Source organism: Dichotomopilus funicola (assembly GCF_033296635.1).
Source record: "Dichotomopilus funicola strain CBS 141.50 unplaced genomic scaffold C8A04scaffold_3, whole genome shotgun sequence".
Lineage (NCBI taxonomy): Eukaryota > Fungi > Ascomycota > Sordariomycetes > Sordariales > Chaetomiaceae > Dichotomopilus > Dichotomopilus funicola.
This window is the reverse complement of record NW_026944024.1, coordinates 1,091,993-1,116,609: the sequence shown is the minus strand read 5'-3', so window position 1 is coordinate 1,116,609 and position 24,617 is coordinate 1,091,993. Positions and strand designations below refer to the sequence as shown.

The window sequence follows — 24,617 nt, the reverse complement described above, 5'->3', positions numbered from 1 at the left end:
TTTGCGTCGTGGAATCCCACGGTTGGCGGAAAACGTTTGGCGAGAACCCGATACTGATGTGGCAAGCCGACGAACTGGGACGCGTAGAATACTTGGGGTAAAGGTACCGTGCTCGTTGAAACATGCCAACGGTCATTGCCGACGGAGCTCTCGAAATTGATGGTCGGGACGTTTTCGACGTTATCCAGGTCCGAGGTCGCAAAAACGTGGGGGTTTGGGGGGTACACTGGGGTCAAAAATCCACCGGGCTCCAGTCAATCGAAGTCAGCGGTCATGTGTTCTCTGGTGGGTCTTCCTGGTACTGTACACGAAAGTGGAAGGAATGACTCTGGGATGGCTCGACACCGTCCTACACTCCTGTGTCCGTCCGTCTTGTCGTGTACACGTACTGTCACTTCGAATCTCTTGCTGCAATTTCTTCCCAACTCGGCGTTTTTGGGTTCATCAATTCCCCAGAATATGCAGGACTCGATATTGATCGATGGGGCAGCGAACCAGTCACACGATCGCCGATGCGAATGCTGACCCCAGACTGGATTCCGGGGATCTGCAAGGGGCACAGTGCATATCACAGTGCACATTCTTCCCAACACTTCCAAACAACAGGAAAACAGACAGACGAGCCAAGGAATTCTGATTTTGCTGAACCAAAACGCTGAGAGGGTGCCAAACCCGGCCGTTCATCTGTTCATAGTACCCCTTCGCTATGAGGTTTATTTCAGTGACGCCAAAAGGTTTTGTGAGCTGGGAACACCCCGACCACGAGGTCAAAAGAGAGCCGCATCCCCAGAAACCCCCAGTTTCAGGCACAACTGCCAGAAAGCGGGATCGTGCACTGACCAGTGCTCTAATTTCAGACGAACCGGGGAGAAGACGCACCTCAACGGGAATTTCCACTGGAGAATCAACTCCTCGCTTTTCGACTAATTACCACAAGCAGCAGCACCACCACAACAATGAAGCATCCCGGCCGCCATGCTCGGGCCCCATTGTCATTCTCTCCTCCTTCTCAATCCTCACACAGGATTTCCCCTCACCGCACGATGCGACGTTGTTGCGTTTGGCCAATATTAGCCCGATTTCGCTCCACCACAACATTGCCAATTCGAGGAAACACAAGCAACATCGCGCGAACAAGTCATCCTTGCAGCCCGAAGCAAGACTTGAAGCAACGTCGGTCAGCCGGGTTACAGATGCAGGAGCACTCAAGAGGCCGCCTCCGTGTGGCTGAGTGATCGGGTGCCGTGTCGAGATCGTGTCAGCTGCTTCAGCGACCCCTCACTGCCCCGCCGTGCGCGTCGTCGCTCCCCGAACCCCGAAACAGCCAGCCGCAGCCGGCGAGGACCGCCGAGAGCTGCAAGAGCGGAGAATTAGCGGGCGCCCTCGATGAATACTCGGGGCCATGGCTTGAAAGCTTCGTTGGCATCAGCCGACTCAGGCCCTTCGACATCCTCCTCTTTGCGCCAATTGGCCGCTCCAGGTTAAGAAATATCGATGCAGGCCATTCGAGGACATTGGTGGGTCCCTCGATGCTGCTTCGCTCGTACACGTTTGTATCGGGTCGAACGCTTCGAACATACCGCCCTTCCCGACCCTCGGTTGAATTTTGGATGGGCGAGAACAGCGATTGTGAAACCCACCCCGTTGGTGACCCCAACTCCAGACGACATCCCGGGGCCTCTCGACCACGACGCTCACCATGGCGGATCCGGGGAGACTGGCGTTCGCCGGAGCCAGCAAAATTTTAACCATCAGCAGACCAGAAATCGTTCTTCCCCAGGATCACCTATGCCAAATTGGGTGTCCCGGTTTGCACAGCCGGTGCGTGCTGAGCTGACCAGGGGATCAGAGACCAGCCTTAGACACAGTGTTATATCCGGTCCCGAATTTGGAAGGCCCGTCACGGCGGCTCGAGCAATGAGCGCCCCTGGGGCCTTCATGCCAGTGGTTGGCTCATGGCTCGCTACCCCCCAGCACAAGAACAAGAACCTAACTGTACTAGCAACTACAAAGCCAAGAGGCTGGGCTTCTAGCCTGATCACAGGCTGCCTCAAGATCGACACAGGGCTTCGAACCGGACGAGTCGATGATGTAATAAAGAATGATGCTGAGTTCGGACCATGGCGGCCACCTACTATGGACGTGCAGAAACTGGCGAGTAACACCTTGCGGCTCTGTTGGCGATTCGCGTTCGGGGCACCGCCAACCGGAGCCTCGAGAGGGACGGGAGCCTTGCAGACGGTTCAACGACGTGACAATACGGCGGTTGACACGAGCTCTTTCAGGCGTTCTCACGCGCTCAATTCCTCCACTCGTACTACCACACAAAAAGGTGCCGTACAATTGATTGGCGAGGAGGGCATGCGCAGATCCGGTCTCCGCGCATTTGACAGGATACCAAGCTGCCAGCGCCCTCTCAGTTTTTGACCGTCGCCGCATCGAAACTGTACCGGCCGTCCCGACTCTTAACGGTATACGTGGAGCCCAAGGAGCATGCCACATAAAGGAACAGGCCACATGTGTTATTCTTTGAGGAACATTACCGACCGATGCGCCGAGGGCAGCTGATCATGCAACGGCCATTAGTTTTTGGACCTGTCAGCACAAACAACCGCCGAGCACTACCAATCACGGCGAGTTTCTCCTTGTGGGAAATCTTAGGAACCACCAACAGGATGGCTCTGGAATGCTTCCTATTCAATGCCTTGTCAAAGTTGCTCCAGGTAGTCGATCGAGTTGAGGATGACGCCCTGTCTTCATGAATGCAGCTCGACCAGCAACGACATCTCTTTACTTGAGGCCGCAGCGCGCCCTCCCCCCCCTTTCAAGGCTCAAGCTCAAAGCAGGTTTCGTTTTCCCCTTTCCAGTCTAGCTTAAAACAGCTTTCGTCTTTCCCTTCTCAGTCTAGCCCCACGCCGCGCCTTGGCGAGGGGCGCTCCCCGATCTCCCACCTGGACCCCCACACTTGGCAACCGCTGATCCTGCACCAATCCTTGTCCTCGCTGGGCCCAGACAAGGGAGGCACCCCGGATTTGAGAGCCTGGCCAGTTCTGGAGCGCGCACTGTGCGCAGGTACTCTAGCGCCAAGGTCAATGACGGCTCCGGCACCCTTGTCAACAACCCACAGGAAAGAGCGGACGTGATCCCATTCTCCGCGGTTGTTGGAGCTGGCTATTCCTAGGAACTTCTCAGGTCCAGACAAAAAGTCTGTCGGCTAGCTGGCAACGGATATGTACACGTACCTTCATGGTACCTCTGCGTCCACAAGAGACATGGGAGTTGGCCTTGCTCAGAGCCGCGCGCTGGGCGCCATCCTCGGGTCAAGTTTACAGCGAAGTGACCTCCACGCGGGACTCCACCGGGCCCAAGAAGGGGGTGTCCAACACAAGAAACAAAAAAAGAAAAATACTTTGTTACTTTCCCACACACCGGTAACTCTAGGCATCGGATCATGCCTTGATCCTTGTCATCGACACTCCATGACTCCCGTTCCTTGCTCAAGCCCCCCTGACCTCCTTAGCCCAAGAAAACTGTCCTCCTTACCCGCCACCCGCTCTCCGTTCTCATAAGTCGTCATGTATACAAATAAGCTGCTCCCCTCTCCCTCTTCTCCCAGGACAATATCTCCATCATCCTCTCGTCTCTCCAAGATCATTCATACCTCACCAGTTCTGGTTCGGCCTGTTATTGCTCAAGGAACTTATTCATAATCATAATTATCATCATCAACAACAACCACCAACCGCACCTTCCACAATGTCTCCCCACAACGACGCACCTTCTCCCAGCGGCAGCTACACCGCTGGCTTCAACAGGATGCAGTTCAACTCCCACCTTGTGACAGGACATCTCTCGGCCATGGAGCCTCACTCCCCACTCAGCAGCTCTTTCAGCACCACTTCCGATTCCACAGACTTCCACATGGATCGGCCACTAGTACCAGGCGTCTATGTGCCCACCATGTGCTTCTTCGAAGAGGGCACGGAAGACGTTGACACCGAGACCATTGCCCGGCACGCCGTGCGCCTGGCTCGCGCTGGTGTCACCGGTCTCGCCACCCAAGGCTCCAACGGTGAAGCCGTCCACCTCACGCACGCGGAACGCCAACTCGTCACCGCGACGACCCGCAAGGCGCTGAACGAATCCGGACACGCACACATCCCCATCATTGTTGGATGCGGCTCGCAGTCCACGCGCGAGGCTATCCAGCTCTGCCGCGAGGCCTGGGAAGCCGGCGGCGATTACGCCCTCGTCCTGCCCCCATCGTACTACGCCTCGCTCTTTGCGCCCGCCTCAGAGACCATCATCTCCTACTTCACCGCCGTGGCCGATGCCTCCCCTATCCCGCTCATCATCTACAACTTCCCAGGCGCCGTTGGGGGGATGGATCTCTCCTCCGACGTCATCCTCAGCCTCGCTGAACACCCCAACATCGTCGGCGTCAAGCTGACTTGCGGCAACACCGGCAAGCTCAACCGCGTAGCAGCTGCCACGCGAAAGCGTGCGGGCGCGGCTTACAACCCAGCCAAGCCGGACTTCCTCGTCCTCGCGGGCTCGGCCGATTTCACACTGCAATCGCTTGTCGCGGGCGGGCATGGCATTCTCGCGGGGCTGGCCAACATCGCGCCCAAGGCGTGCATCAAGACGATGGAGCTGTACGCGCAGGGGAAGACGGCCGAGGCCCAGGGCATGCAGGATATTGTTGCGGAAGGCGACTGGACCGCCATTCAAGGCGGCGTCGTTGGCGTCAAATCTGGACTGCAAGGATGGATGGGCTATGGCGGTGTTGCGCGCAGCCCACTGCCGCGCCCGAGCGGGGAGCAGGCGAAGAAGTGGAAGGAGGGCTTCCGGGACCTGGTCATGCTTGAGAAAAGCCTCTGAGAATGAGAGGGCAAGAGATGTAATTTGGGAGTTTGAAGAAGGGGACATGCCTGATTTCTTACCCTCTACGATCTTTTATTGTGTTTTTTTCCCCTCTTTCTCATCGCATCACCACCATCACCATCATTATTTTTTTCCAACATCATGGAACAGCATAGCACGGTCTTCCGTTGGGCCGGACGGTCAATGGGGCTGGGGACACGGGGGTGAAAGGGGTTTAGGGGAAGGGGGAAGGACCGGAAACCGGAAATCGGGGACACGGGCACATACTCGGCGTTCATGACGGATCATGGAAACCAACTGGGGGAAAACCAAAAGAGATAGACATGGTACTATCTCTCGGCGTTTACGGGATCAAAAACTAACGGACACCACGGGATTCAAGCTTACTTAGCATTTTATTTTTAATATCAATATCACACCTCACTTCCCAACTATCTACTCGATACCTTGTCTCCTTGACCGTGGTCCAAAACTCGGATATAACGTGATCTACTATGTAAGCTTTCGCCCAGTGCCTAAGTCACACACATCCCCCGAACACCATAGATTCCACCAATCACCGGAACACCGTGCCCCCCAACGTCAGCGAAGACCGCACCGGCCTGCGCGTCTCGATCAACCTCTTCTGGCCGCGTTTGCCTCGCACGCAAGCAGTGGAGCACTCCAGTATGACAAGCCGCGTGGCCGGCCGCCTTTTTTCGTCACAAGTGCCGGCGCCAGAACTCATGAGACACCTGCAGGAGAAGGCGAAGAAAACTTGACACTGTTACAGGCCTGGTAGGTAGGCAGTGGCAATTGCGAGGCCTCCGAGTAGCTGCGCGGTACGAATAGTTACTCTCTCTCCTCTTTCCTTCCTCCTGCTCCATCTCCTGCTCTCGTGCTGTGAGCCCAAACTGCGCACCCCTGCAGGTTTTGGGTAGCACCACAGCACGATCGCCTGCTACCCACTCGACGAGAGCGCAGTCCGCATTAACGTTATTACCTTGCATCGCCAGAAGAAAAAAAAGTGAGAATACATAGTAGGAATAGGTGATGTTTGCTCCCACTCTATTTCCTTTAGGGGGAAAGGGGAAAGGGGGCCCTCTGGAAGGGGTGCAAGGGTCTGGTCATTGTCACAAATTGCTTGGCTCTCTCTCACCGGTCCCGCTACGAGCTGCTGCTCCCGCGGGGGGCAAGCCACTCTCTGTCGGATACGATGAAACCAAATACCACGTCTTGCTGCGCGTCTCGATGAAGAAGGAAACGAAAGAAACAAAAAAAAAGTGAGAGAGAGACACCCAATGCGGGAATGTCTCGGTTCCAGGAACCTAGGCCGGTCGGCCGGGGTGTCTAGATGCGAGTGTGGATGGATAGGTGTGTGGTGCCACTGCGAGGGACATCCGCCTAGGTGCGTACCCCTCACGTTCACACGCGCAGATGACAGAAGGTGTCCAAGCGTTTCCAGGTACACTACCCGAAATGTGTGACATTGAATGGGGGAGAAGAAGGTGGGGGAGAAAATGCTGCCAGGGGGTTGAAGAACCGCAGAGCCGGGTTAGGCGCCATTGGATGGCGGGACCTCAGTCTCGGGGGTAGTGTGAGGCGGGCAGGCAAGGCGGGCAATGCCGGAGCTGGGGAGGAAGGAACGAACGGCATGGGTAGGTAATAGTGATGGAAAGGCGTGAATGCGGGAACGGCTGGAATTTTTTTTTTTTTGTTGGCTGCGGCGGCAAGTCAACATCAACACATGCCCCTGTTGTCAACATCATCGCCGATCGGCGGGATACTAGTCGTAAAAAGATACCGGGTTAGAAGTGGGGGTCTGAGGTAGAGAACTTGTCCTACTGTGTACTATGGATGTGCTTGCACGAAAGAAAGTATCCTGCAAAACCTTGGGTACCTCGAAGTCAATTCAACCAAACTGCGCTGGGCGGCCAAGTGAGGTTGCAGTTGTTGATTTTGCCTGACGCCGACGAATGATGATGAGAAGATGAAAAGTGTAACATGGTGCCCGAGCGCCAGTCGGAAATTCCAGAATCCGCCGAGCTGATCGAAAACGGAAAAACACTAACCACCGGAACCAGGGGAAGAAATGCAAGCCACCTTCAACGTGGGTGGGAAATATTGTACCCCAGATGACCCCGAGTGACCCCAGTGGCTCACGGGGTTTAGTTACATTCCTTCCCAGTCGCTCGGGGGCTCCTTCCGACGACTTCAGCTCAGCGTCTTGACCTCGGCAGGCACGACATCGCAAGCTCTTGCCGACCTTTGGATGGGGGTCTCGACTCGCATCGGCCTTCCTGCTTTGGGGCGAGAAGGAGGAACCAACACGAACCCCCACGCATTGAAGGGCAGCGGCGAGGTGGAGTGGGAACGAAGAAAGAACCTAGCATTCTTACCTTCATCAGCATTCTAGTCTCGATGCAAAGTTTTGCTCGCAAACCGAGCCGAGAACCGGCTGCCCTTACCGCTTCTTTCGCCGTCTAGCCCAACCGAGGCGTGACAACGATGTCTTCAGGGTGTACAATACAACCTATCTAATTTTGTACCAAACTGAGAGAACATGGGACCTCTGGTGCTCACTTGCTTGCGATGGGAGCGCGTCGGATTCCGGGCCAGTCTCCTTTCTGGGACACATATGCCTTAGGTTCCCCCTTTCCCTGAAAACCCATAGCTAGATGCACTAGAGACCTAAGCAGGAGCTAAAGGCAGCCATAGTAACAAGCACATTCGGGGTATCATAACCCCATCATGGGTGTATGGGAGAGGTTTCTCAGCTCAAGCAGACCCTCTTACTGCCGCCACATGGACACAGCATTCGGTTTCACAGAGATGCTGACCACTTCTTGTCAACGTTCCTTGTGTACCAGGGCCGCAGAGTTTGTCATATCGTTACAACTTCGCCTTGCGGGAATATGCTATGACCATGGCGGATCCCGCGGCTCCTCTTTGTGATGACTCGCTGTTCAAAATAAATCACGAGTCCCTCCGTCCATCCCCTTTGCGTCAGCTGAGCACCGCTGTCAGTTTCTGACCCCGCCTCCAGGACCCCCAACTCATGCCCAACAAGAGTCTCCTCACGCCTCGCCGGCCGTCACGGTGAAAGAAGATGCGGAGAGCTGCAAGCTTGGTCACCGCGGCTTTGTTATGGGCAGGGATCCGATCCGAGTCTCCCGCCCCATCCGCTTCCCCCTTTCCAGTGGTCGGTGTCAAAAGTGGGATAAACAAACGCACAGGAGAGGCGCCGGCAAGACTCAACGTCAAGACGCTATGGGCGCGGGGAGGGCCGCAATGGTACGGAGCAGCGCTCGCCGCGGCAAATCGAGAATGGGAAAAACAGGTTCTGATTTGTCCGCAGGGATCTCTACATGCTCGCCCTGGCCGAACTTCAAGCCATGAACGAGACCGACGAGCTTTCTTACTTTGGACTTACAGGTACTTCCTCTCGACTCGCATCCCTTGCTTGACTAACACTTCCCCAAACGGTTAAACCTCGATACTAACCACCCTCCAGGAGTCCATGGGTTTCCTCACAGTGCGTGGAACGGAGTCGGCAATGTAGACGGCGCCCCCGTCACGGGGTTCTGCCCTCACGGTGTATGCGAGCCCAACGAGGACGTTCCTTTCGGCGTCCTTCGGCTGATCCGTTGCCCCTAGGACATCATGTTTGTGACTTGGCACCGGCCCTACGTGGCCCTTTTCGAGGTTAGAAGAGTACTTTCCGTCCTAATATCTCATATTGCGGGCTACAGCTAACGTGGTGGTAGCAAGTTCTGGTCTCCCGCGCGGCAAGAATAGCAAATGAGTATCCCCCAAACCTCAAGACTGAGTACGTGGCAGCCGCCCAGACTCTTCGGCAACCCTACTGGGACTGGGCTTCTGATCCCGCTTTGCCACCCGCCGTTTATGCTGTCAACATCTCCGTCAGAGCGCCGAGCGGCAGGAGGAGAATCCCCAATCCTCTGTACAGCTATCGGTACCAGCAGCCCAACGTTGTCTCCAGCTTCGGCGGTTTCCTGGGGACGTATCCCCAAACGATCAGATGTCTTGGCGATGGGAACACTTTCTGCAATATCACTACATCCAACCACGCGATGGCCAAAGTGGCACAGGATTTAATGAGTGATGTGGTAGGTTATTCATTCGGGTGCCAGTGACCCAGCCTCTCTACCTGAGGACTAGCCGACGTGTCGGGAATAGCTACCTGACGCGGGAACAGTATGATATCTTTGCCAGGACCAGAGTTTTCGACAATACCGGGTGGCGAATTTCGAGCCTCGAGTTCCCTCACAATCTAGTCCATGCAATGTCAGTGTGCAATGGGACCTTTTCTGACACTAACTGGTCAGCATTCGACCCCCTTTTGTATGTTAACTACATCCCCACAGCATCCCAAGACCCTTTTTGCTGACGGAAACAGCATGTTGCACCACAGCAATGTCGACCGCCTTGTAGCCTTGTGGCAGACAATTTATTACACCGAAGCCGTATTTAATGTCACAGCTTACTCGACCGGCCAATATGGTACCCCGAGGGGGACTAATATCACGGCCGAAAGTCCGCTGAAGCCCTTCTTCGACGAGAACCTGAACTTCCACACGACCATCTCGGTGGCCAACATCTCCAGGTTTGGGTACACTTACCCAGAAATGCCAGACTGGAGGATGCCACCAGAGGAGCGCGCCAGCCACGTTACGGCGTACATCAACTCGCTCTATAGCCATAGTGACAATGGCGTGGGACATGTTCGGGCGAGTGGGGAAGGGTGGAACGTTGCGACCAAGAATTATTTTACGGCCGAGATTACCGTGGATCGAAGCGAGCTGCCTCTTCCTGTCATACTGAGACTTGCCGCCGGGGATATTGTAATAGGGCGTGTATCGTTGCTAAGCATGCCCGTCGATGGTGTGGCATCGATCAGCGTACCGCTGAAGAATGTGATGGTGGGGGACCATACGTTGAAAGATTCCCCGATGGGAGAGGCGATAAGTTTCCTGGAGCGAGAGTTGAGGTTTGTGATACAGAGGGTATGTTCCCAGGCCGGATGACTCATGAACTTCCCACGAGGGGGGTTGCTGCAAGCCTTCCAAGCTAACGGACGATTTAGAGTGACGGCGAAGACGTTTCATTCGACTCAGTACCCAGCCTCAAACTCCAGATTCAGAACACGGCGTACTTAGCTCGGGCGAACAACTCGAGCTTTCCGGCTTTTGGAAATACGACAAGATGGTCGATTGATTTGCGTCAGAACGAGCGTTAATGGTGTTGACGGTGGTGATTTTGGTCTTAGCTTCCTTGGCTAACAGGTAACTTCGCAGAAACAGCATGAGGAATTTAATAGTATCATATACTATGTATTCTTTCATATTGCGTGTCTTTTCTTTTTTTCTTGGTCCCGACCGGTGCTAGAGGGGTACATAGGGATGATGTGAACCAGTATGTTAGCCAAGGAAGAGGAAAATATTAATTTTTATATGTTGACCTCCATATTGAGAGCAGAGTAGGAATGTCGAGTTGGCGGAGTATATTACCAGACCATTTAGCCTAACCTTCATCTTTTTTCCCGCTCCTCTCCCCTTCCAAGTAAACCCCATGCAGTCCCTTCCATCCATAGCCGACAATGCTCGACTTTCCGGAAGGCGAATATGGGGTTCGTGGGCGTCAACGCGCGCGCCACGGAACTTAGGCTCCCGATCTCGCCGAAGCATAACTCACTTATGGGTTTTCGTCACCGATGAGCCTTTCGGCTTTCGGCGCCTTTTCATTTCCCCTATCGTTGCATTTCCTCTTGTTTACCAGGGGCTGTGGGACACTCCAAATTACCCTTTGCCCCGCGAGTATGACATTGAACATTTAGACCTTAGGTGATGAGATGGCACTTGAGCTTTCTAAGCACACGGAAACAGGAAGCTTTAGGTGAATAAAGTTATTCTTGACGTTACTTAGATCATGTTTCAACGGCGTGGAGCGCATGTAGACCTCTAGAGATGCGAGTCTTTACAAAAATGCCAGGTTACTACCGGGCCCTCTGGAACAATATCTTCTGCTTTTCCGCTACAGTCCGAGAGAAAGAACATTTTGGAGACATGTCAATCATCGTATCTACCACCGCCTAGCAGCTTGAGTATCTTCTGGGGGTCGGACGATTCTTTCACAATTATTGGAAAAAAGGGGGTGCTAGGCCTGAGGCAGGGCAGCAATCCGTCGTGGCGCACCTGCGGGAACTACGCAGTAGTCGATCGAAGGCGGTCCTCATAGCTAATAGGCGTTTGTAACTGCCATGTTGAGTCGGCGGGTGAGGGTGATATTGGATTCGAAGGTGTCGAAATCTCGGAGAGGGTGCGGGTGCCCTAGAGTCAACATTGATGCCGTCGTTGCGCTCAGCGAGGGCAAATGTGCTACTTCTTTGGGGATCCCCTCTCAGGGGGGCTGAGAAAACACAGAGAGGATAGATGAAGTGGGAGACGATGCTAGCGGACCAGAAGCGGTGGAAAGGCACGATATTGACGTGGCGATAAATCAAGTGGCGTAGTCTTCGAGTAAACATCAACCTCGAAGCATGATATTGAGTCATTCGATGACGTTGGGTGGACAGGAAGGGGCCATGGAACGAATGGCGGTTAGCTGACGAAGAGAACTAAGTGAGCATTTCTGATACAAGCGGTAGTTCCGAGATAACGAGTCTTTGGTTGACGTTGTTTGGCCTAACAAATCGTGCTCGAAGTCGAAGACGGTATGTAATCGGCGTTGGAGAACGTTGTATGGCCCATAACCCGTACAAACACGACAAGCCGAACCCGCCTCGCTGGGACACTCTTCGCCGTGGTTGGCAACATTCGAGGTGTGGGGTGAGTGTATGAGTTGACTCGGCATTGGTGGTTCAGGTGCGTTGTCGTGATTGTTTATTTCCGGTCTCGGGGCTCCTTGGAAGGTGTTGTGTTTCGACATTGAAGTAGGTTCACTGGCCCTCTGAAGACACGCCAGCCATCGCATTACCGCGGTGACCAACTGTATGTTTTCCAACAGTCTCACCGCCCTCGTTGGACAGATACTCGTTGTCCCATTCCCCTCTTGATTTGGTGCTCCTTTCATTGACGCCGGGGTTTCGGATATGTTCTCAGTCTCAGACCTCGTCGGCCCTACACCGCTCTGATGTCTCGTTCACGCCCCGACAACTGCGAAGACACTTCCTCGTTTGTTATCATTTCCAAAACCGAGCTGTTGGAATGTTTGCTGTGCGCCTTGCCTGGGATCAAACGGCGAGTTGTAGATCCTCACTTGGCTGTGCGAAGATCTGCAAGGCTGGGAGAGTAAGACGTGCAAAGAAACGGCCCAATTCTCGGGTTTGTCGGGTTGTCTAACGTTATGATCCAGCTGGCGTTTTCTGAACGCTGAGGACGCTCATAAACATTTCGAAACTGACACCAAAACGCGCGCTGCAGTGACTGCCAGGCAGGTCCCCGGAAATCGGGCTCATGTGGCAATGGGGAAAATGGCCGGCTGGCAAGATACTGAATGTCTCGGGTGTTGGCAGCATTATACTGACGTCGAGCAGACAAGCCATTCACGTTAATACCTTGACAATCACGAAGTGCTAACTTGCTGGTGTGGTTGTCGACGGGTTGACTAAAAAAAAAGAAAATGATCAGGGGGTGTGATGGAAGTTAGAGCATGAGGCTCAGTGAGCAGCTTGATATACCTCGGATTCGGTCGGCGTTCCAACCAACCAGCTACGGCGGATGATCACATCCGCAAGTCTTCCGTAGTATAGTGGTCAGTATGTGAGCTTGTCAATGAGGCAAGTCCCCATAACAACGCTCGAGACCCGGGTTCAATTCCCGGCGGGAGAGGCCTTTCTTTTGCCATTTTTTGACCCCATTTTCGCTTGTCGTTTCGGGCCACGTCTCCACGGCCGTTCTGCCTCATCTGAACTTGTGCCGTGTCCCGGCCAGTTGGACGGCCACCTAACCCGGAAACGCGCTAGTTGTGAAACGCATTGAGACGGGCCGAAGCACAAGATCCTCGCGGTGATGAACCGAAATTTTGGTGGGCTAGGCACCCAATCCTTCAAGTCACCGGACTTGCACGATAAAAAAAAACTCATTTCTTCACTTCCAAGGGCAAGTAGGTTGACCACGAGATCTCGTGATGGTGTTTGCTGGCGATCCATCAACTATTGCCGCCGGAGACAGCCGACAAACAAACTTGAAATTAGAGCCTGGCCGCTCACAGGGCTGAGGAGGGCTGAGTGAGACAGCGCTAAAGGCTGGGGAACAGCATTCGGCCGGTCCGAGCGACTAGGACAAAAACAAAGTTCTGGAACGCCAAAGATAGAAAGGGCACGAGCCTTTTTACGGAGAGCTCGACCAATTCAAAATGACCGACTCGCCAAACCCCGAGGCAGAATTGTATCCGTAATTCCGTATGCACCAAACCCGAGGCGAAGAGTTCGTTATCTGAGACATCAATTCCCCAACCACCCACGATTGCCACTCTTGTGGGCGCCGGAGACAAGACGGCGTCGCGTGACGGCGTGAACGTGGACGGGCCTAGAATACGAGACGAATTGTTGTTTCGCCTGGGTTTTCCCCCACATGTGCGTCGAATTCCCGTTAGGTGCTGACTGTTGCCGCCCGAGAGAGTGGGAGCCGCTGGTAAAGTGACGCCCGCGTCGAGACTCGGGACGGAGGCAATTGAGCGAGACCGAAGGGAGGCTGAGCCCTTTATTCGCCTTTGACAAGTTTGACAGCGCATGAGGCAGCCCCACGACTCATCCATTCCATCCTCTGTACGAAGGAGTTTAGAATGTACAGACCTTTTACTCTAAAGCAACTCGGGGTTTCCGTCATTTTCTGATGGAACGTTCCATACGACCGAGTACGAAGGTGCCCATCATCAGTTTCCCACGCCACCTAACTAACGGAGTGGAGGACGAGCAAGAGGAACGAAACTAGAAACGGGATTCGATGATCTTGAAACGCACTTCTTGCACATCTTTGATCAACAGAGTTGGGGACATCTTGCCCTGTTGGGGGAGTGAGAGAGCAGGAGGGGCATTCGCTCCGTCTTGGCTGGCACGCTCTCCTGTTTCAGCAGGCCGAGGGGAAACGGCGAGGTTGAACGCACATTTGTCCATTTGTCTCCAACAACCGGAAGAATTGTTTCGGCGGCTGGCTGGTGGAAATTCTTCCACAACAGGGCAGCAATATGGAACCCGCTGTGTGTAACAAGTCGCCAAGTGGAAGCAGCCTGGCCGTCGGGCACCCGGGTTGATCTGGCCGCGAGGGCTGGTGTCCGCCTGGTGAAGCCTGGCCTTTTTGTTCCCCACCGTTCTCGCATGATTTTCACTGCACCGTTTCTGCACTGGAGGTCGCGCTCGGCAACTGGGCGCGAAGGCGGATCTGCGGCAAGGGCTCAGGGCACTTCTTTGATTGGATTGGCTGAAAACCCGCAGAGACCCCTATTTTTGTGTTGCCGCCCTGGAGCCGCTTACCTGGCGCGATGTGCAACCCGTGATATCATGGATTTCACCACACAGGATGGCGAGGATGGGCGCACGAGGAAGCCAACTACACTAGTTCTGGTTGGAACTCGTGGATCGTTCGAGAAAGAAAACACCAACTCCCGCGGCTTGCCGTCTCGGATGCCGGGTTTCCGTGAAATCCGTCTGTCTTCGGGGTGGACCCACTTTTGAGTTTTTTGAAAGGAGCCTGAGGGTGCAATGGGGAAATGAAGACGACGCCAACGCTCCCTCGCCGACGAGCAAATAACAGCAAGATCCAACTGCCGTTGCTGCATCATGGCTCATTTGCAAACACGTGTACGACCGACTCGGGACTGCGAAGCGCTGAGTCGCACGGCAGGTAAAAATAGTCACACAAAGAGAGAGGGAAGGGCGAATATACGTTACCAGGTGAGCGGTTGGCATTGCGCACACGACGTATTGTGATAGGAATGTGGGAGGGAAATCCCATCCTGACGCCCGTCGCCGTCGTGGTCCGGCCACGCGAGTCATCCGCAAACGGCGTTCGTATCCAGCCTTCGGCGTTGGCTGCGAATAGTTTAGCTGGTTATTGGCCCACTCAATGCATCATGCCTAGATTTGCCAAGCCGATTATTGACCGTGGCCCAAGCCCGCAAGCTTGCGCCGAGGAGGTCGGGGGTCCATTTTGGGATGCAGTGCATGACCAGGAACAGCAGGTCGCCCCTGGCACGCCGAGACGGGCTGGGAAGCAGGGCAGCAGTTCATTGGCCAGATAGACAAGTGACTTGCTGGATTTCGCGTTTTTCGGACGGAGCAGGCTGCAGGCTCATCCACCCTGGGCGGCCCCAGACGGAGTCCCAGCCCAGGGGCAGGCGCAATGAAAGCTAACACGAGCAGCAAAGCCCCCCTTGAGGGCGGCGGAAAGGGCGAGCGAGTTTTGATTCAAATCGCGGATGGAGCCCGGATTCCATGTTGATCTTGCTCCTCCTTTGCTTGTGCATCTTCAACCACCGCAACATTTCTTGTGCTCACCCCCCCCTTTAGACCCGCCCGGTCTTCGTGGCATTCAGTCGCTTCTTTCACCAGTCTCTCGTTCACAGCCACCTCGCTGACAATATATTTTTTTCTTACAACCCTTTCATAAACCCCAGACACTCGCTTTTTTGGGCCTCCGATCGAGTCTACCACCTTTAATAGACCCGTAGATCCCGCTCCACGCAGATCGATCGACCTCAGCACCCACTTAGTGACAGCCACCCCCAAACAAGCCAAACGCCACCAAGACTGCAACAGCAACAATGCTTTCCAAGATCTTCACCACAGTGGCCCTCGCGGCCTCGCTGGCCTCTGCGCAAACCTTCACGGCTTGCGATCCCACCAAACGTGGTGAGTCTCGAGTCTCTTCTCCCTCGGCTTGCGTGGCTGAGAGAGAGATGCTTTATACCAAAGAGTGGCTGTGCTAACGAGCTATCTTGCGCAGATGGCTGCCCCAACCCCAAGGCTGTCGGCGCTAAGCCGGTTGATGTTGACTTCCGTAAGGGCGCCAACAGCTTTTTCAAGCCCGCTGATGGCACCAGCCTCAAGTATGACAACGGCCTCGGCGCTGTCTTCTCCATAAGCAAGGAGACGGACGCGCCCACTATCTCGTCCAACCAGTACATCTTTTTCGGCCAGGTCGATGTGACGGTTCGCGCCGCTCGTGGTGTTGGTGTCGTGACCAGCTTCGTGCTGCAGTCGGACGACCTCGACGAGATCGACTGGGAGTGGCTCGGTGGTGATGCCACCCAGGTCCAGACCAACTTCTTCAGCAAGGGCTGCACTGACACCTACGACCGCGGTGGTTTCTCGCCGGTCGCCGACCCGGTGAACCAGTTCCACACCTACACCATCAAGTGGACTCCCGACCAGCTCGACTGGATCATCGATGGCGCCGTTGTGCGCACGCTCAAGAACACCGGCGTTGCCGGCTGCGCTGGCTACCCCCAGACCCCCATGCAGATCAAGCTCGGCACCTGGGTTGGTGGCCGCAAGGACGCGCCTCAGGGCACGATCGACTGGGCTGGCGGTATTACCGACTTCACCGATGCCCCCTTCGATGGTTACTACCAGAGCCTGCACATCCAGGACTACATGGGCGGCCAGGGCGCGACCAGTGCCTCCGAGTACCGGTACACCGACCGCAGCGGCACGTGGCAGAGCATCAAGGTTGTCGGCGGCAACGGCGGCGACTCGGACAGCAGCAGCTCCGTCAAGCCCAGCTCGACCAAGTCTACCTCCGCTAAGCCCACTTCCACCAAGGCCAGCTCGACCACCTCGCACACCTCGACTGCCACCACCCTCTCGACCAAGAGCTCGTCGGCCTCGCACAGCGCTAGCAGCTCTGCTGAGCACGCCACCACCTCTGGCCCTAGCAAGACCAGTGGCAACGGCGGTAGCGCTACTAACTCTGCCTCCTCGACCGTGTCCACTGGCGCTGCGCCCACCATGGTCGGCAACATGGCTGCGGTCGGTGCTGCCGCTCTCTTTGGCTACCTCGCCCTCTAGTTGCTGTGACGACGTAAGGTGAAGGGAGGGAAAAAGGCTAGCGATTGCCGCGTTCGGATATCGGCTGTGTCTCCACTTCTTGGACCGATGCTATTTTTGCAGCTTCGCCACACTCCTTTCGGGCCATTTGGTTCTCGGGTTTCGGGAAACAAAACAATTGCGCCCCGTTCATTCCAAGTTTAACCACTTCTTTTTTTTTAATGCCGGTCACCGGGAATGGGGAATGGCAGACGTTACACGTCACGCGCGCCAGTTGGCATGGCTTTTTTTTCTTTTCTACCTCTCCGCGCAAACAAAACGGAGTTGGTCAATTGGAACGTTGGGGGGGCAAGGGAACGGAGAGGACGTGTGGGGAGGCTAGCGATGATGACATTTTTCGGGTACATAGTTGATGGCCTGGGGACGTGGCGTATGTGTGCATGGGAAATGTCGACGAACGAGGTTTATGAGGTGGGAATGGAAGCGGATAACGGGCTTGGTTGGTCGCCGAGGTCGTTGGTAGTTGTTGTCTTGGGTTCTTGCTTACTCTTTTGGAATGGAGCGTTGCGTTTTCTGGAGGTTCACGAAGGATGGCATCCGTGATTGATACCTGCCTGACTTTGACCGCTCGATTGATACCTTGGTGTGGTTTGTGTGCTTTAGATCCCGTGCGTTTTATCTCTTTTTATCTCGTCCTAGGCTAGATCCTGGACTACACCATACTCCTGGTACCAGGTAACATGGAAGACTAGACAATATTGATACATGACATCTCTACAATTTGCATCAGCCTGGGTATTGTGAGTGAGGTTTGTACCTGGATGTATGAGTTGGAGAAAGAGAGGGTCGTCCGAAGCTTAAATCCCTACCGAGCAACAAGCAAGGAAGGCACAGCAACGAATTTGGTGCTTTCGGGGAAAAGAAAACGAATGCTTAAAATGTAAGTGCGAGTCATGATTTGTATTTCGGAAGCTTCACCAACTCTTTCGCGTTCATTACTGGATTAGGTTGTCTGTTTCCTGGTCTACTCTTCTCAGCTGGCTCACGCATGTTACTGCGGCTGCGGGGTGACTAACACGGCCCCTTCCTCAACCCCCCTTTTTTCGACTAACAACGTCAAATGCCCAGAGTCAAAGCACACAACTACATAGGTGTGATTCCATTCCCGTCTTCATTCTCACCACCATCCCCCTTCGCAACCCTCCTCACCAACAACGCATTATCCACCCATTTCCCACAAAGGCACCCAACACACCACCACCACGCCGCAACCACAATGCCCCCCCACAACCCGAATTACAACAGCGTCCCGGCGTTCCACGCCAAGCTAGCGACGAGCCGACGGATCCTAGCAGTTTGTGGCGCGGGGCTGTCGGCGTCGTCGGGGTTGGCTACGTTTCGTGGGGCCGGAGGGATGTGGCGGAATTATGAGGCGATGGATTTGGCGACGCCCGAGGCATTTGAGAGGGATCCGGGGTTGGTTTGGTTGTTTTATGCTTATGTGAGTAACTCTTTAATCCCGGGCGTTCGAGTTGGAGGGGATGGTTGTGAGAGATGATGATACCTACTGATGGTGTGAGTTGTGAATTTGGAGAGGAAGGAGGCTGACGCAATGAGATGTGATCTAGCGACGACACATGGCTTTGCAAGCGAAGCCTAATGCCGGACACTATGCCCTCGCTGAACTTGCGAGGCGAAACCCGGGGTTTTGGTGCTTGTCCCAGAATGTTGACAGTCTGTCCCCTTTTTTTCACGCTTGTCAGTGACTTGAGATCACCGCTAATGTATAGTTACCTTGATAAGACCTCCACGTCCGCGCGGATCATCCCCCCTCGCAGCTCAAACTCCTGCATGGCTCGCTCTTTATGCTCAAGTGTGCCTCGCCTACGTGTGATTATCAGACGGAAAACTACGACTCGCCGCTGTGTCCGGCGTTGGCCCCGGCGGCTGTCAACGCGCCAGCGTCGGCAACCGAGATTCGTACGTTGTTATTTCTTTGCTGTATCTATTCCTAACCCTCACCCACCGTTTCCCATCCATAAACTCTCCATACTAGACACACCAAACCAAGCTAACCACCACCCTCTCTCTCTTTCTCTCTCAAGATCCCCTCCTAGACCCCTCCAACCCCCTCCCCCCTCTCGACCCCTCTACCCTCCCACACTGCCCCCGTTGTCCCCCCAACACCTCCCTCCTCCGCCCCGGCGTAGTCTGGTTCGGCGAACCCCTCTCCGACCCCCTCCTCACCTCCATCGACACCTGGATCGAGCAACCCAACACACCCATCGACATCGTCCTAGTCATCGGCACGAGCGGGGTAGTCTGGCCGGCGGCTGGGTTTGCTGAGCAGGCGAGGATGGCGGGACGGACAAGAGAGGAGAAGGAGAAAGGGATTGGGGCGAGTGTGGTGCATGTGAATTTGGAGGCGGAGGAGGAGGGGAATTTGAGGAGGTTGGAAGAGGGGGATTTTGCGTTTGCTGGGGATGCGGGGGAGGTTTTGGGACGGTTGTTGGAGCCTGTATTGGGGAGGTGGGAGGGAGGGAAGGGGGGGAGGTTTGTGAGGGAGTAGAGGGGGGTTATAGGTATGTCTGAGAATAGATAGATGTCTTGGTGAGAGGGACTGGGCGTGGCGGTTTGTCGGTTTGGAATGAACTTATGATGAACGAGACATGGCTTGGGTTCAGGAGATACTCCGTGGTAGCGCGGGTGTTAACGTATTGGCCATTTCATCAACGGATATCCAGGAGGGCGGCTTTTGACGGGGTGACTCTGATCTTATCGAGGTGTTGAGTTTTCGGCGGAGGAACAAGAGAACGTTCAAGCTGCCAGATGGAAGGTTTCACAGCCCACGGATACCATACCGGGGTATAGAAGGGTATTGCGGCACCAAGCATTCAACGGAAGGAACGACTTGCTTCCGAGTTTCAAGAGAGGGCCTTAGGTCACGCTCCCTCGACCCCTTCGTCCCTGCCTTCTAGGCTAAACCGCCCCTTATAACCGCGCTTCTCATCATTCCTTCCAACCACTCCCCAGAAAGCCCATGTGGCGCATCTTGGGGGTGTGTCGTCGGCAACTCGGCCACCTGGGGTTCGAACCCCAGGTCGGGCACAAGAACAAAGTCAAAATCCGTTTTTCCGCCAAACGGATTTTCGTAACCCCTGGGGCCGACCCCATGGGTGAGCATTTTGATATCTTCCTCATTTTTGCTTTGTACTAAACGTGTTGTTCTCTGCGTTCTTCTCTTTAGTTTCGATGACCACATCCATTCCACACACCCGCAGACTAGCCGATGAAAATGTGCACCTCAACCCTCGATTAATTCTCGGAAGCGGCGGTTTCGTTGATGCTGCGCTTGGGTGTCGGGAGATGTGCTGGTTGGGTTCGGCCTACATCGTCCATAGGTTCAAGGTCCCGTGGCCTTTTCACAATGTATTGGTAATTATTTCTATTCAAGCTATCCTTATGGCGGATCAACCACTCGCCTTAGAAGTAAGTATAGCCCATATTGCCGCATCATCACCGTTTCCTTCCGTCCTCGGCTCACCAATGCAAATGCAACAATAAAATAACCCAACCACGCCAAAACGAAGTATAAATATATACAAATCCCAATAACACGCCATTCCGCTAATCTCCCGTTATCATCTCCTTGTCACCCACCCTCCCCCTCCGACGCCGTGCCCCTGCAATTCTGCTGCCGGCATCCCACTTGGCATCTCCGCCAACCTCGACTCCCCATCCATTTCAGTCGGCGGCGGTCCCCCACTTCCATAATAATAATAGTCCGGATATTTAGGCTCGACTCCCGGTCCGTTGCTGTGCACATTCGCACCAGCTCCTGCGGGGTAATCGTACGCGGGCGCAGCCGATTGTGGGAGGGCGGAGTGTAGTCCGGTAGCAGAGGACGGGGGAGGGTAGGAGGCTGGGTAGGATGTGTGGTGGTGACGGTCGTGCGGGGGGCTTTGCGAGTCCAGTTCTTCTGGTTGGAGTTGGCGGTTCTTTCGCTTGCGTTTCCAGGCGAAAAACCCGAGCACCGCAGCACCGATCACGACGAGGGGTACGACGGCCGCAATTGCTGCGATGGCGCCTGTGGAGAGACCACCACCACCGGATGTCGTGGCTCCGTCCGTGGTGGCCGGGACGGCGGCTGTGTCTGTTGCTGCTGAATTTGTGGTTCTGCCGGCGCCGCCTGCTCCTGTGGACGTCGTGGGCTCTGATGTTGTCGTCGCGGATGTTGTTGTTGACTTGGATAAATCGCTCGCCTCATGTACCATGCGCACACCATACGCATTCACACCGCCCGGCGAGGCAACCGACTGCAGCACCGTCGACGTGCGCCCCCCATTGTCGGAAAAGGTCACGGGAATCTGGGTGCCATCCCCGCTCGGTGCGATCCATGTGCAATACAGCGTCTCCCACATATCGCTCAGAATCTGCGGCGACGGCACACATGATAGTGAGATGTCGCTGCCGATGGTCGGGCAGCAGGTGACGGTAGTGATGGTAGATACCCCCGCGGTGTCGTGACAGGCGGTCCAGTACCCGGACGGGCAGGCGATCCCGGGGGAGTAGTAGAAGGACGCGTCGGAGGTTGAGAAGCGTGGTGGGAGGCAGGAGGGCTTGTCGTCGACAACGTAGATGCGCGGGGTCTCGGGGAGGTAAATACCGCCGCAGTCGCCGTCGGGCGGGGTGAAGGTGGTGGTGAGTGGGATGGACGGGAAGCTGGTGATGAGGAGCGGATAGCCGTTGGTTGCGCGGGCGACGAGGGCCGCAGCCGTGGGCGTAGCTTGGGGCGGGAGTGTAATTGTCATGGTGATGGATGACTGCGGTGTGTTGACGGTGGATATTGCCCTGTCCGGCGGTATCGCCGGATCCCTTCAAAAGAAAACAAACACGCGCGGCCTTTTTACATGGGCGCAGAGAGCCGAAGCATAAACAAGTCTCTTCTCACAGAAACACGCTCACGCAAGGGCAATTCCGACCTGAGAACCCGACTACAAACCAAGAAAAACAAGAGGAAGACTGAGAGGTAGAGGTGAGACCAGACAGCCGCGCGGATGTTGGAAGAAAGCGTATTACGAATACATTGCACAACAGTTCCTCGCCTAACTATTCGTAGGAATCCCGGAATCGTCTACCCCCTTGCCCCCGTCTCATCCCGTTCTTCCTCCACTCATCTACCCGCAAAAACAGTTCCCTCGCAAAAGAAGCCGCAAGGCAATTGGGACGAATGCTCACACCGCGCGGCGCAGCAACCACCAGCGCCAGGGGGGGAACTAGAAGTCCCCCAGCAAATTCACATCCCAGCAACGTGGAATGCGCACATGTGGATGGGCGAGCCGCTCTGATGCAACCCTCCCCCCTTTCTGCCCTTCTCCCATTTCAGGTTGGAATCTGCAGCCGTTGCGGAGACACTGGGACACACATATGCAACACCGCAACATGCGGATACTTGCTTAGCGACACAGCCGAGCCGAGCACCAAGGCGCAAACCGAACATTGCAGCCACTCGACGGGGCATTGACGGGTTGCCTGTGCGCTTTGTGTGAGGAGGCGGGCCAATTGATTCTTTTTTTATAACTAATGGCAACGCAGCCGTTCTCTCGACTGTTTCCTCTTCCTATTCCTCGACGGATTGCTGTGCCCCGCCTAGTCCAGGGAAGGATCATCGGCAATAACGAAAACGACCCGAGGGAAAAAAAAAAGACGGGAAACCCCCTGCCCCCCCCCCCAAGACGCGCAAGACGCAAGCCAAAGGGCTGGAACCACATCATCGCAACACACCACAAACCTCCGTGCCGCCGGGCTCGTCCGGTGGGAGCTCCGGGCGCCGGGGAGACCGGCGCTGCAAACGGCGCGGGATCGTTGAGACTGCACGTGAGCTGCTGCAAATGCCATGGGCAGCTGGTCGCTCGTTTACACTTGTCGACAGTTGATGTTCAAGCACCTGGAGGGAAACGAAGCCCATTCATCTCATCTCATCATGCTCAGGTTTTGCCGGATCCATCTTCCTGGATGGAAAGCGTAACGATTGAACTGGTTCGTCTGATCTCGTGGGCCTTGGACGGTAATCTATGCCGAATATAGCATGGTGCTAAGCGGCGAGTTAACGCTAACGTTATCTCCGTCTCCATCTCCAGCGGGGAACGGTTTGAGGACCGACGGAGCAGAACAGGGGGCAATGGTCAATGGATTTGGAATTGGAAATTCAGAGTTGGAGTTGAGTTGGAGACGGTGGAACGCTCAACTTGGACTTACCATGATGTTTTGTTTGACCGGCAAAGATCGATCCTGCTCGTTATTTCTCATCTTCTCCACTATTCATAAACCAAACCATCCACTCATCCGCAAGTTCGGGAAAGCCATCCTGCCCCAATCGTCTCTGAAGCCGCCTCCTCCACTCCTGTCTCGAGTCTTCGTCCTCGCCCTCAAGATCCATTCCGCTGGAAACGCGGACCTTTGTCCTTATCCATTTCCGAGGAACAAACCCCGCCATCTCCCAGTCAACCACAGCGAGAGATCTCTGTTCAGGCTCCACGATGATGTTCCCCGGCCCAAGATCACAATGGTAAAAGACGAATAAGGAACAATCCATCTTGAGATGGGCGCAGTTGGCAAGGAGGTTCCGAGGACTCATATCCTCCACCCCATGGAGAGGAGTAAGATAGAGATCCGACAGATTCCGCCCGTCGACACCATGAATGCCGTTACCTGTCCAAGCAGCCAGCTCCTTGCAGATGTCGGCGACCCGTGAGACGTAGTACTCCTTTGTACTCTCGTCCATCGACGGTCATGCCTCGGAAAGGGTCACGCCCGGCACGCGGCTCTGGATGAGGAAGTAGCGGTCTCCGCTTCCCACATGGTGGATGACATTCGGGATGGCGAAGCTGAGCTTCCCAAGCGGGCATTTGGTATGGAGATAATCTAGCGTGACGTGCTCCCAGGTCATATTCGGGTCTGGGTGTTTCCTGGCTTTGCAGATGGCATCGCCGATCCTCCAGACTGCAGACACGCCGCCTGCATCGTAGAGTTTCTTGATGTGGCTTTCGGCTGGTAAGGGTTGACACGGAGGCAGAGGGCTTGGCGGCTCGGAAACGAGGTAGTAGAGTCCGTTCCCGTCCCCCCAGGATGGGCAACCGGGAGAAGGGGAGGCCTGCCGGGTGAGGAGGATCTGGTCCCCGAAGAGCCAGGAGTTCTCGTCGATTTGTTGGAGGGACTGGTTGATAGGATGGTCTGGGCGCATTGTGGAGGAAAGCTCGAAGAGAAGATACAAGCGGCGAGCGATTTGTGGACAATGACGTAGACTTCTTTTTTGGGTGGTCAAGAGAGACGTTGCAAACCTGAAGTGATCTGTTTGTTGTGGTCGTTGGTCGGCACCATCATGCAGCCAACCAGACTGCAAACCGCCGACAAAGACCACACAAAAAATACAGCCTCAATCACCTCGCTCTTCTTCAAGGGGCGGCTCTCCAGCACTGGTCAGCAGTCGGGGTGTTGAGGGGCTCCGAACAGCGTAGGAAAGCACCCGGGTACCCCACTTATTATCCTATCTAACTAGGTAGGAGAAACCTCATATGTGGTAGCCTTCCACATTTTCGACGAGTTATGTAATTCATGCGCACTTTGCGATCTGCTCTGGCTAGATTTGCGAGACCCCATCGCTAATACATGGTCGTGATTACGGCCGTTGGCAGCGTTATGTTCGGCCCGTTCCAAATTCGGCCGAGTTCATCTAGCGTTTCGTTTT

At 55.1% G+C, this 24,617-nt stretch overlaps 6 protein-coding genes and 1 non-coding gene across 7 annotated transcripts; 5 read left to right on the top strand and 2 right to left on the bottom strand.

The window, feature by feature from the left end:
• Window positions 1–3,756: 3,756 nt before the first annotated feature.
• C8A04DRAFT_34269 (uncharacterized protein) lies at window positions 3,757–4,881 on the top strand (the record flags this gene model as incomplete). Its single annotated transcript, XM_062782772.1, has 1 exon — window positions 3,757–4,881. The coding sequence occupies one exon, from the start codon at window positions 3,757–3,759 to the stop codon at window positions 4,879–4,881; it is 1,125 nt and encodes a 374-aa protein (XP_062640944.1).
• A 3,091-nt stretch (window positions 4,882–7,972) lies between these two features.
• On the top strand, window positions 7,973–10,123 carry C8A04DRAFT_9090 (uncharacterized protein; the record flags this gene model as incomplete). Its single annotated transcript, XM_062785347.1, has 8 exons — window positions 7,973–8,157; window positions 8,222–8,298; window positions 8,378–8,460; window positions 8,631–8,993; window positions 9,083–9,175; window positions 9,252–9,599; window positions 9,687–9,890; window positions 9,971–10,123. 8 exons carry the CDS (start codon window positions 7,973–7,975, stop codon window positions 10,121–10,123), a joined length of 1,506 nt encoding a protein of 501 aa, XP_062640943.1.
• Window positions 10,124–12,619: 2,496 nt separating this feature from the next.
• On the top strand, window positions 12,620–12,713 carry C8A04DRAFT_t14. Its single transcript has one exon. It is a non-coding gene; the product is annotated as a tRNA-Asp (tRNA).
• A 2,932-nt stretch (window positions 12,714–15,645) lies between these two features.
• On the top strand, window positions 15,646–16,891 carry C8A04DRAFT_24830 (glycoside hydrolase; the record flags this gene model as incomplete). Its single annotated transcript, XM_062779316.1, has 2 exons — window positions 15,646–15,733; window positions 15,828–16,891. 2 exons carry the CDS (start codon window positions 15,646–15,648, stop codon window positions 16,889–16,891), a joined length of 1,152 nt encoding a protein of 383 aa, XP_062640942.1.
• Window positions 16,892–18,146: 1,255 nt separating this feature from the next.
• Window positions 18,147–19,439, top strand: C8A04DRAFT_9091 (NAD-dependent protein deacylase; the record flags this gene model as incomplete). Its single annotated transcript, XM_062785348.1, has 4 exons — window positions 18,147–18,371; window positions 18,499–18,604; window positions 18,674–18,850; window positions 18,976–19,439. The coding sequence occupies 4 exons, from the start codon at window positions 18,147–18,149 to the stop codon at window positions 19,437–19,439; spliced, it is 972 nt and encodes a 323-aa protein (XP_062640941.1).
• A 1,072-nt stretch (window positions 19,440–20,511) lies between these two features.
• On the bottom strand, window positions 20,512–21,681 carry C8A04DRAFT_24828 (uncharacterized protein; the record flags this gene model as incomplete). Its single annotated transcript, XM_062779315.1, has 1 exon — window positions 20,512–21,681. One exon carries the CDS (start codon window positions 21,679–21,681, stop codon window positions 20,512–20,514), a length of 1,170 nt encoding a protein of 389 aa, XP_062640940.1.
• A 1,487-nt stretch (window positions 21,682–23,168) lies between these two features.
• C8A04DRAFT_34264 (uncharacterized protein) lies at window positions 23,169–24,113 on the bottom strand (the record flags this gene model as incomplete). Its single annotated transcript, XM_062782771.1, has 2 exons — window positions 23,169–23,645; window positions 23,682–24,113. 2 exons carry the CDS (start codon window positions 24,111–24,113, stop codon window positions 23,169–23,171), a joined length of 909 nt encoding a protein of 302 aa, XP_062640939.1.
• Window positions 24,114–24,617: the final 504 nt, after the last annotated feature.